The 12020-nt window shown below is 44.4% G+C and overlaps 1 protein-coding gene across 3 annotated transcripts in view; it reads left to right on the top strand.

Annotated features, from left to right (window-relative positions):
• Positions 1-12020, top strand: part of LOC144602059 (tumor protein p53-inducible protein 11-like) — an 88052-nt gene that overhangs the window by 36962 nt on the left and 39070 nt on the right. For all 3 annotated transcript variants that reach the window (XM_078414742.1, XM_078414741.1, XM_078414743.1), the window contains exon 2: positions 11697-11857. In XM_078414742.1, the coding sequence (XP_078270868.1) occupies positions 11729-11857 (129 nt within the window). In that variant the 5' untranslated portion in view covers positions 11697-11728. The remainder of the gene's footprint in view (positions 1-11696; positions 11858-12020) is intronic.

The following is a 12020-nucleotide window of genomic DNA, read 5'->3' as shown; positions in this document are numbered from 1 at the left end:
GTCTGACATAGGTGTTATCCATATGTTCCAGCGATAAAAATTCCTTTAAGGTTCATGCCCAATCTTTGTCAATATTATTTAATAAAGATTTATTCTAAATAAGAACATTGCTGACATAAAAAGCTCCCATCTTTGGAGAGTGGAGACTATTCAAACATAGGGATATGCATACGAGTGTCGGCCTTACATGATTCTTTCTGACATGAAGGTCATATCTCCTCTTATCCAGCCTTGTTGACCTACATCTCTTTTGTCAATCCCTGTGTCTCTCACTCTCTTATTTTCAAAACTCTCTCTCAATCACTCTGTCCCAGTCTTTCTCTTTCTATTTCTACTACGTGCTCCATACTCCCTAAAGCTAATACTTCAATTTATATTTAATGCATTACAGTTCTTGTATCTGATTAGATACATTTCCTGTCAATTTCCAATGATAAATTCTAATGTGCACATTTATAACTGTATAAATAAATAAATCTTTCTTCTACTGGTACCAAAAGACTTATATAATCTATTTAGGGAACGTTTATGCCTTTCAGACAATACACATCTCCTGTAAAAAAAGGAAAATCAGTGTTGTTTAAGAGATAAGAGTAAATAATCTCTCATCTGTCATGTTCAAAGTAAATTTGGATAGCTCTCTGGCATGTGTGTTCAGTGTTCCAGCTCTCTGGAATGTGTATACAGTACAAAAAAATATTGACTTAAAATTAAATTCCAACAGCACTTTCCAAACCCTAACCACCAAGGACAAAGGCAGCAGGTATGTGGGAGCATCACCACCGGCAGGCTCCCCTCCAAGTCTCTCACCATCCTGGCTTGGAAATATATCTCTGGTCCTTTGTTGTCACACTGGAGCACAGTCCCCAGGGCAGTGGTGGGAGTTCCTTCACCAGAAAGACGGCAGTAGTTCATGAAAATGGCTTGTTTCCACAAATCAGGGATGGACAATAAATATTTGTGCATTACCCATCAAAGCAATGACATTTGACATTTGAATTTTGTTTAGATTGTAAAAGGTTGCGAATGCACTAACCAAAATTCAAATGAGTCATTGAGTGAAATTGTCCATCCCACTGTACAAAACCTAATTCTCCAATCACTGTGTAACAGTTAAATCTACAGGTTATGTTTCTACATGCTTTCTCAATATTTTCATTCATTCCCTATCTGAAGTGGCTACATCGTGCAGGCAGCATTGTCCACAGACGGGAGTAATGAACTCCGCCAAATGGTGCAAAATAATTCAGAGACAAATTGTCACTGTCAAACTCAGATCATAACAAGTCTGAGTTCTTGCTGCATGGCTCTGGGAGTTGGGCTGTTATGTAAAATTGTTGCATCAAGCATGCGTTTGCGGTTGGCCACACTTCATTTGATTTCGTTACAGTTTTTATCGTGCTTAATGCATGATGAGCGCTTGATGGCACTGGGCCTGTACTCGCTGGAGTTTAGAAGAATGAGGGGGGACTTCATTGGAACATACAGGATAGTGAAAGGCTTGGATAGAATGGATGTGGGGAAGATGTTACCACTAGTGGGAGAGTCTAGGACTAGAGGTCATAGGCTCAGAATTAAAGGACGTTCTTTTAGGAGGGATATGAGGAGGAATTTCTTTAGTCAGAGGGTGGTGAAACTGAAATTGTTGCCACAGAAGGCTGTGGGGGCAGGCAGTGGATATATTTAAGGCAGGGATAGATAGATTCTTGATTAGTACGGGTGTCAGAGGTTATGGGGAGAAGGCAGGAGAATGGGGTTAGGGTGGAGATAGATCAGCCATGATTGAATAGCGGGGTAGATTTGATGGGCCAATTGGCCTAATTCTGCTCCTATCATGTATGATCTTATGATGCTTGTGAGACAGAAATTTATTACGGTCAGTTCTTTGGTCTCCTCAGGAGCTAATAGGTGTTAGTTAACAGGAGATTCCTCCATCTCTTCCTGGCCTTGTTGCTTTTTATAGAGACCTCAATGGGCTGACAACACAAAACAAAACTATTAACTTCTCTTGGGCTAGTTTGTGGTGTTGTGTAGTTGTTGAGGCTGGTAGCCATAAAATGCTGGAGTAACTCAGCGGGACAGGCAGCATCTCTGGAGAGAAGGAATGGGTGACGTTTCGGGTCGAGACCCTTCTTCAGACTTTGTTGTTGTTGCGGCTGGTTCTAAACTGTTATTTCAAAACATAATTATTTTGCCTCGATACTTGATTTTGTATTTGGAATGAGGAGAAAAGTAAATTCTTGTTAAGGTTCTTATTTAACAATGTTTGCTTTTGGTCTAAAAGGGGACATATATAAACCTATTAGCAGAATAATTTACTGCACATTCCAGGCCGCACAGCCCAAATCTTTACATTATCACCCACATCTATATACTAAAACTCTCGTTTGTTTGTTTGTTTGATCCTGAACTACAGCCAAAACGGTACACGATAGCGTGACAATTTTAGGCCCACCTTATTCACTGTCGTCCTTTTGGTGCTAATGGAAGAAGTTTTATTGAAATTATATTTTTTAAGTTATTCACATCTTAAAGTTTAAATCTAGGGAGGGAGGGAGGGAGGGGGAGGGTGGGGGGAAGGAGGGAGGGAGGATAAGGGGGTTGAGGTGGATGGAATGAGGGGGGAAGGGAGGGTAGGGGAAGGGGAGGGAGGGGAGAGGGGGGAGGGAGTGGGGGGAGAGGGTGAGGGGGAGGAGGGAGGGTGAGGGGGAGGAGGGAGGAGGGAGGGAGGATAAGGGGGGTTGAGGGGGATGGAGTATGGGGAAGGGGGAGGGGAAGGGAGGGTAGGGGAGGAGAGGGAGTGGGGGGAGGGGGGAGTGGGGGGGAGAGGGGAGGGTGGAGGGGAGGGGAGGTGGGAGTGGGGGGGGAGAGGATGCTGCACCAATGCAGGAGAGGTTTGGGCCCAACGGAAATGGCACTGATGACAGATGTAAGGAACTCATGAGTTCCTGGCTTTACTGACTGAGTTTGAACAAAACAATCATGGGAATTGTAGTTTTTAACTCCAAGCAGTGATGTGACAATACCCACTTGTCCAGTGATAAAATGGACAGAATAGCCATGGATGTTTACAGCAAAGCTCAAGCTCGGCAAGAATGCTTCTTGGCTGGAGTTCATAAACCGTGAAGTATTTGCATTGCGACAGAGTTTGCGTTAGTTTCCCAGCATTACATCAGCTAAAGCTTCCATTCAAATTATAAATCCCTGGGGGTCAGGCATAAGAACAAAAGGCCGCCTCTGTATTTGCAAAGGTCAATTATAAAAAGGAGTGCATAGCGGTTTAATGAGAAGAATTTGTGACGTATACATTTTGAAAAATGTTTGACAAATGTTTGAGCATTAGGTTAGAAGGCAGCGGCACGTAATTAAACCTGATATAACTGCATGAGTAAGATGAATATAAAAGACACAAGGACCAGGAAAATGTGGTAGAAGGAACGTTGAGGGAGATTTGTGTTAAGGCTAGAGCCACACGGACTAGCAGATGCTGGAATATTGGGCAAAACCCAATACTGGGGGGAACACAGTGGATCAGGCAGCATCTGTGGAGGGAATAGACAGGCGACACTTTGGGTTGAGACCCTTCTTCAGAAGGGTCTTCAGAGTGAGAAGGCTGTCCATTGCCTCTGTAGATGCTGCCTGGCCCATTGAGTTGCTCCAGCACTAAGAAGTGGAAGGAAAATATCAAGATTTTGTTTAGTACCGACTAAACCTGTGGCAAAATATGAAGAGTTGAAGGAAGGTAGAGTTAGGCTAGAGAGATGGGATGGATAAGCAACTGAAGAAATATTTCATCCTGAGATGCAGGAATGGGAAAATAAACCACATGTTTCTCTCTCCACTGGTGCTGCCCAACCTGCTGTGTGTTTTCAGCATTTTCTGCTGGTATAAATATATTTAGTACTCGTGGATGCTCTTTAGAGCTAAAGGTTGCATCAAAATGCAGATTTTGTTGACCTTGTGCAGTTGCCTCTCACATTTGCTTTGCCATCATCCTTGTGACTATAGTAACGTAGTCTGTGGCTCCACTAATGCCGAGAGCCGTGCCGACAGTGCCTGCTGCTTGTTCCTGGTTGACTTTCCTTCATTCCAGTTCCATTCTAGGAGCAATTACCTTCAAATGCCCACAGCAGTGATCTCAGAAACATCCCCTCCTGCTCCAAAAGTTGCCTCCTGGGTAGAGGAGAGCCGACTGATCTACCAGCCTGCGCTACCCAACAGCATTCCAGTTGGCTGAGCTGCCACAGCTGGAAGTGAAGGTTGGGTGCTAAATACCAAAGAGATATATTTTAACAATGGAGGCATTGGTTGTGGATGTCCTGGGAAATCTCCAACCAACAGTACAACATAGATGCTCTCAGAATTTCCAGGGCACTGTCTGATGTCTCAAAAATTCAGCTGAACGTGGAGCCTCCGAGGACTTTAGGGGCAGTGTGTATTATCTCCTCTGTAGCACTGCAAGTGAAGGGGTGTTTCCACGGCTGTGTGGGATGACAGTGGAGTTTGGAGAGACAGAAGTTCTGAAACCGCATACTTTGGCAAAATTGAGTTGGTCACAGCCTGAGGGATGAAGCTGAACCTGGGATATAGAATGTCCCCAGGCATTTATTACTCAAGTCTATGATGCTTTATCGCAACATTGTTGTGTTCTATAATTTGTGTATCAACTAAAGATGTCAGAACTAGTGGTGAAGTTTTTGAATTTGAGCTGGTGTTCTGACAAGGCCGCACATTGCAGATTGAGACCCAGGTGAGAGCAGCAAACTGGATCCAAAATAGTCCCGGTCGGTGGCAGGAAGCAAAGGTTAATGGTTGATGAGGCTTTTTGTGACCGGATGGTTGTGAGCAGTGAGACGATGCAGGACTCTTCATTTGGCCCCTTGACCTTTTAATAAATATTAATGATTTAGAGGCATATGTAGCTGCCAGGTGATATAAATAATGGCCACGTGGTTGACTGGGTGAGAGGAAGGTTGTACACTGCAGGAAGGTGATATGAAACATTAATAACATTAGTTAGGCCACAGCTGGAGCCCTGTGTGCAGTTGTAGTCACCACACCTCAGAAAGGATGCGATGCCACTGCAGGCGATGTTCAGCTATGAGGAGAGACTGATAGACTGGGTTTGTTTTCCAGATTAGCAGAGGAGGCCGAGGGGCTCCTGATGCAAGTGCAAGGGAGCTGAAGTGATCCTGAAGAAAGTGGATAAAAGTATGAGAGATGGTGAAAGGGTTGATAGTCGGATACTTTTCCTTCTAGCGGTGATGTCTTAAGGCATGAACTTAAGGCGAGGTGTGGAAGGTTTAGAGGGAATTTGACGACGATGTTTTTCAGCCAATGTGTGGTTGGAAGTTGGAATGCGTTGCCCGAGGGAACGGTCTATGTAGACTCTCACAACGTTTAAGAAGTGTCCAGGTAAACGCTTGAAATGTCAAGGTGTTGAAGGCTACAGGCCAACTGCTGGCAGATGGGAGTGGTATAGATGGGTCCCTGAAGTCCGGCATTAATGTGGTGAGCCAAAGTGCCTGTTTTTGTGCTGTGTGACTTTACGACTCTTTCGCTATAGATAATCTGGTGGGTTCGGCAGGAATTTGGAAATGTAATTGAACCCAGAGATGTGTGAGGTGATGCATCCAGGGAGATGCAACCAGGCAAGGGGATGAACAATAAATAGGATATTGGCCAGTGGAGGAATATTTGGAATATTTTGGAGGACCAAGAACCAAGAGAGAGAGTACCTTCGAAGGTACACATCCTTCGAAGTTGCAGAACAGGTAATGGTGGTATAAAAACTCACGCGAGATGCTTTCCTAAACTGGCCAAGGCATTGAATGTAGGAACTGTGTACAATATTAATTGAGTCACAACTTGAGTACTGCATAGAGTCACAGTTACCACCATGAGGCAATGATGTGATTGTAGTGGAGAGGTTCAGAGAGATTCATCAGGACATTGACACGACATTGCAAGTGCTGGAATCTGAAGCAGCAAACAATTTGCGTCCGAATGCAGAGTTTCATCCTGAAAGTTTGACCATTCCTTTCCACCCGCAGATGCTAATTGACCCATTGAGCTCCTCCTGCAAATTGTTGTTTCGCCGGGTTAACACCAAGACTGGAAAGTTGTAGGGTCGGTACAGACGAGGCAGGTTCAGGTTTGGTAGGAAACTAACTGCAGATGCTGGTACAAATCGAAGGTATCACAAAATGCTGGAGTAACTCAGCAGGTCAGGCAGCATCTTGGAGAGAAGGGATGGGTGACGTTTCGGGTGGAGACCCTTCTTCATGCTGAAGAAATGTCGCCCATTGCTTCTCTCCAAAGATGCTGCCTGACCTGCTGAGTTACTCCAGCATTTTGTGATGCCAGATTCAGGTTTTTGTCCTTGGAACGAAGGAGGCCAAGGGGAGATGTATAAAGAAATGAGAGGCTAAACTAACAAAAATAGGAATGGCCTGCTTCCTGTAGCAGAGGGGTTAGAAAAAGACCTGGGTTGCACATTAGAAGGTTGGAGGATTGATGGTGAGAAGAGGAAAATCTGTTTCACCCAGAAGGTAGCAGGAATTTACAGCTCGCTAGCCGATGCTGTGACAGGGGCAGAAAGCTTCACTTCATTTAAACATTCCCGGGGTGTGCACTTGAAGCATGGCAACAGACCCAGCACTGGCAGATAGGAGCAGGCTGATGAGCTCCTTTGCAACCTGCACAGACAAAATGGACTGAATGGCCTCTTTCGGTGTTGAACAATTTCCATGATTGTGATTTTTCTGTTTTTCCACAGGAGCTAATTACAAAAATAGTGCAAACAAACTTTTACCAGAGCAAAGCAACCAAAAGCAAAATACTGCAGATGCTGAAATATAGAAGTCTGAAACTAGGACATCTGCTGATCTGAAGTTGTATTTGCAGCTACAGAGTGCAGACAGCAAGGAGGTGCCTGCTGGCAGCATGGGGGGGGGCTGCCATTTTAGTTGAGCTTTGTTGGGACATTGTAGGAAACTGCAAACCGAGAGCTTAGATGGAGAATTAAAATGGCTGGTGACTTGAAGCTTGTTCACGAAGTGTCTTCCTCAACCAAAGCCAACAACGTCTTGTTCACTTGCATCACAATAGGAATGAAGACAAGGGCAAACTATGAGAAGGGGGGATAAGGGGGAACACCTTTATCAGTTCTGATATAAATATGGTCTGAACATTAAAATTCTTTCTCACTGATGAGAGAGCCAATCATTTTAATTATTTCAGCAATCAGCACGGAAACACTCTGGGGGCCTGTACATCATTGGTGCCTGCGACACCGGACGTACTGTCTCATTTGGGACAACGGATGTCACAGAGTCATATGACACAGACAAAGCCATGGTCTCCTTCTCTGCTAATCCCATCATGAGGCATGACACAAGAAATATATAAGATTATATGAGGCACAGGGCAAATAATCAAACTCCTATGGCAGGGGTATCAAAAACAAGAGGGCATAGGTTTAAACTGCGAGAGAGATGTTTTAAAGGAAATCTGAAACATAAGGGGTTTTTTTGCCCAGAGAGTGCTCAATGTCTGGACCTGGATCTGGAATATCTTGAATACCTGCCAGAGGAGGTGGTGGAATCAGAAACAATCACGATGCGTAAGGGACATTTAGAACAAACACTTATGTTGGCGCAGATAGATATGATGCTCTTACAGGAAATTGGAATTAGTGTAGATGGGTAAAAACATTGGCATGGACATAGTGGGCCGTTTCTTTGCTGTACCACACCATAACTCTACCTGGTGTGTAACCCAAATGTGTTGTCAATTCAAATGATCATCAACTGTAGCTCGTATAATCATTTGAAAAAGCTCAGACACTCATATAATTTGAAAGGTGAGAGACTGCAGTACATTTTAACTGAACCATTGCGATTCAGAACATTAATCAAACTCTGACTATATCATTATCTCGTGACTTTTCACGGTAATATTACCACGGTATTTGCCCTACTTTTCAGGCAGGTCGCTGCTTTAGGCAGAGGTCTCTCCAGGTGCTGAAATGAGTAAGGGGACAATCCCTCGCATAGCACAGGTGCAGAGACTGGGGGTTTCCTGGATTAACCGCCCTGCTTCTTGCTGGATCTAAGGAAACCAAAGGCTTGCATTTATAATTCCAATCCCATGATTACAGCTGACAAAGTACTTTTGAAATGAGGTGCCTGTGGTATTAAAATAATAGAGGAAATACAGCAGCTAATTCATGCACAGAAAACTCTCAGAAAAAGGCATGGTTGAGCGAAGTTGAATAATTACCAGAATATGGGATTTTTATTTCCACTGAAGAAAGCATTCTCGGAACAGTCTGCACCAGCCCACTGGATCAAGGCCAATTTGCACCTTGAGTATTTTGTCCTACTTTTGCTCCAAATCCTTTCCCATCCAACAAAAAAGTTGTGACCAACAATTAAGTGTCTTAATTCACTCCGCACTCAAAACGCATAAGGCAGTTTGGGGGCGAAGGGGTGGGGTTGAGTCATGGAAGGCTATGGACCAAATGTGTGTATATGGGACTGGTGTAGATGTTCAATGGCTGGCATAGACATGGTGGACCAACTGGCCGGCCTCTGTGCTGTGACTCTATGTTCCAATACCCTATGAGCAAAGGAAATGGTGCATCCAGATCTCCCCATTTGGATCTTTTTACTTCTACAATTAGTGATGGTGCCTGTATAACATGGAAGCAGGCCTTTCGGCCCTCTGAGTCCATGATGACCCATTTACCCTAATCCCATTTCATTTATTTTCCTCACTCCCATCAACTTCCCCCAGATTCTACCACTTGCCTACACATGAGGAGCGATTTACAGTAGCCAATTCACCTGCTAGCCCACAAGTCTTTGAGATGAGTCAAGAAACCAGAGCACCCGGAGGAAACTCAAATGGTCACGTGGACAACGTGCAAATTCCACACAGGCAGCACCCAAAGTCATAAATGAATCTGAGTTGCTTGAGTTTTGCAAGGCAGCAATTCTGCTTGCTGCATCACTCTGTAACAGGCCCTGTGCAGTGTACTCGCAGAGAAAGTGGGAGAACCTGGAAGAGTGACCAGCAATTAGATCTTTGGCACATTTTAAATTTCTGGGATTAGGGGTGAAAAGTGTAACTTCTAATTTCCACTGCCTTGAGTTCGTGCTTGACAAAGAACATTGAGAAATACAACATCTCTTCTATGTGAAATGTATCCAATTCTTAATGCTCTGGGTATTCAACTTCTAGAGAATTTTTGCCCTGCAGCAACTGAGAAACTGCACTGTTGTACGTGGAGAACTGGTGCAGCACTCCTGATAATTAGCAGCTCCAGAAACAGTCCCATCACAGGATGCTTTCCTCCCCTGCTCTCTGGGACTCTTTTCGATTATACTTTGACATGAAGAAACAGTTATCAATGTCAAAATGAGTTATAGCGTGGAGCCTTATCGTAATTCCACTTAGAATACTTTTACTTCTACAGCATAATTTAATATTGCATAAAACCTCTGAGCTGGGATTGCTCCTGTCAAGGCCAAAGCCAGTTTAATACCGACTCATTTGCCGAACTCATTGTGATTTTCTCCATTCCTTTAACTGGCATTATTAATCTGTTACACAAATCATTGTATTGCTGTTTGTTGTATGAAATCCTGAACAGTACTTTCTATTGAAAAAGGCTTCTGATGAGAATGGTTAGAGGGCGGATTGATCAAAAGCCATTTCCTCCACGAAGATGCTGATTAGATCAGTTTGCTCAGTGTAATGGCCATGCAAGCAATTGTTCTAGAGAATAATTGGTGATCAAAATAGTTACTTAAAAAATGTTTAACAACAATGAAGTTGTTGCTGTTTGTGGTTTATATCAACGATTTGCAACAGAACGTAGAAGGCATGATTAGTAAATTTGCAGATTACTCAAAAGTGGTGGGTATTGTAGCTAGCGAAGATGGCTATCAAAAATGACAACAGGATCTTGATCAGTTCGGCAAGTGGTCTGAGCAATGGTTAATTAAGTTTAATGCAGATGAATGCGAGGTGTAGCATTTTGTGAAGTCAAACCAGTGCAGGAACTTCACATTGAATGGCTGGGCCCTGGGAGTGTTGTAGAGCAGATGGATCTAGGAGTGCATTTATTCACAAAATGCTGGAGTAACTCAGCAGGTCAGGCAGCATCTCAGGAGAGAAGGAATGGGTGACGTTTTGGGTCGAGACCCTTCTTCAGACTGATGTCAGGGGGGCAGGACAAAGGAAGGATATAGGTGGAAACAGGAAGACAGTGGGAGATCTGGGAAGGGGGAGGGGAAGAGAGGGACAGAGGAACTATCTAAAGTTGGAGAAGTCAATGTTCATACCACTGGGCTGCAAGCTGCCCAGGCGAAATATGAGGTGCTGTTCCTCCAATTTCCGGTGGGACTCACTATGGCACTGGAGGAGGCCCATGACAGAAAGGTCAGACTGGGAATGGGAGGGGGAGTTGAAGTGCTCAGCCACCGGGAGATCAGATTGGTTAACGCGGACTGAGCGCAGGTGTTGAGCGAAGCGATCGCCGAGCCTGCGTTTGGTTTCGCCGATGTAAATAAGTTGACATCTGGAGCAGCGGGTGCAATAGATGAGGTTAGGTACATAGTTCCTTGAAAATGGCATCACAGGTTTTTTTGTAAATTGGCCTTCATCAGTCAGGGTATTGAGTGTAGAGGTTGGAATGTTATGTTACAGTTGTTCAAGACGTTGGTGAGGCTGCCTTTGGACTATTGTGTTCAGTTTTGGTCACCCTGCTCTATTAAGTATAATGTTAAGCAGGAAAGAGTGCAGAGAAGATATACAAGGATGTTGCCAGCACTTGAGGTCCTGAGGTGTAAGGAGAGGCTGGGCAGGCTGGGAATTTATTCCTTGGAATGCAGGAGACTGAGGGGTGATCTTATAGAGCTGTATAAGATCTGGAAGGGAATAGATAGAGTGAATATACTGTGTCTTTCCCCAAAGGTAGGGGAATCGAGAAACATAGGTTTAAGGTGAGAGGGGAAAGATTTAATAGGAACCTGAGGGGCAACTTTTTCACACAGAAAGTGGTGGGTGTAGGACATGGTTACAATAAAAAGCAATCTTTGTGTATTTTCCAACTTAATTGATTTAAGGATGTTTATAAATAAGAGCTGTCGTTACCTGGGGATTGTTTGTACCTTCCTCTACCGCCCTATCTGTATGTTTCAGATTCCAACCACTCAATTGAAATAAATTCCTCCTTGGGTGCCTTATAAACCTTCCCCATCTCCTTACCCTGAACTTCCTCTGGGGGAATGTTTCTCATTATTCACCCCATAATTTAGTATACCTCCCAGCCTGCTTGCTCCAAGGAAAACAAACCCATCCTATGCAGCCTCTCTTCATTGCTTCATCCCAGTCAACATCCTGGAGAATGTTGTCTTTACCCCCTCCCCCTCCCCCCAGTGCAATCACACCCTCCCTGTGGTGGTGCGAGCAGAATTAAGCACAGCACTCCAGCTACGGCCCAACCAACGTTGTTAATGTTTCATAACATCTTCCTGCAGAGTACAACGTTCCACTCACCCAGGCAAGCATGTGACTATTATTTATATCATCTGGCAGTTACATTTACTGCTGGGTCGTTAATATGGTACACAGCATCTACAGAGTGGATCTCTCGGTCTCACTGCCTTCCCTCCCTTTGATTTCAGTCTACGACCAGGTCTGCCTTTTGCTGGCGACCATGATTGCCAAACATCAACCACCCCTGATGAAAAAGCACAGCCAGACTGACCTGGTGAGCCGGCTGAAGTCCCGGAAGGTGCTCGGCGTGGGCGGAGAAGATGACGATGGAGAGATTCACAGGTCCAAGGTAAGGGTTTTAACACTCTTCCCAAAGGCCTGTAGACGGCTTTTCTCACACGGGAAAGGTTTGTGCAGCCTCTCCAGGATTTATTAACTTACACAATGCAAGGCGCCCAGGATTAAACAAGTTGTACACTCTGGCCTTCCCAATGTTTCACAAAGGTTCGGCA

Source organism: Rhinoraja longicauda, chromosome 18 (genome assembly GCF_053455715.1).
Source record: "Rhinoraja longicauda isolate Sanriku21f chromosome 18, sRhiLon1.1, whole genome shotgun sequence".
NCBI lineage: Eukaryota > Metazoa > Chordata > Chondrichthyes > Rajiformes > Arhynchobatidae > Rhinoraja > Rhinoraja longicauda.
Note: the sequence above shows the minus strand (reverse complement) of the source record. Positions and strands in the feature narration are given on the sequence as shown.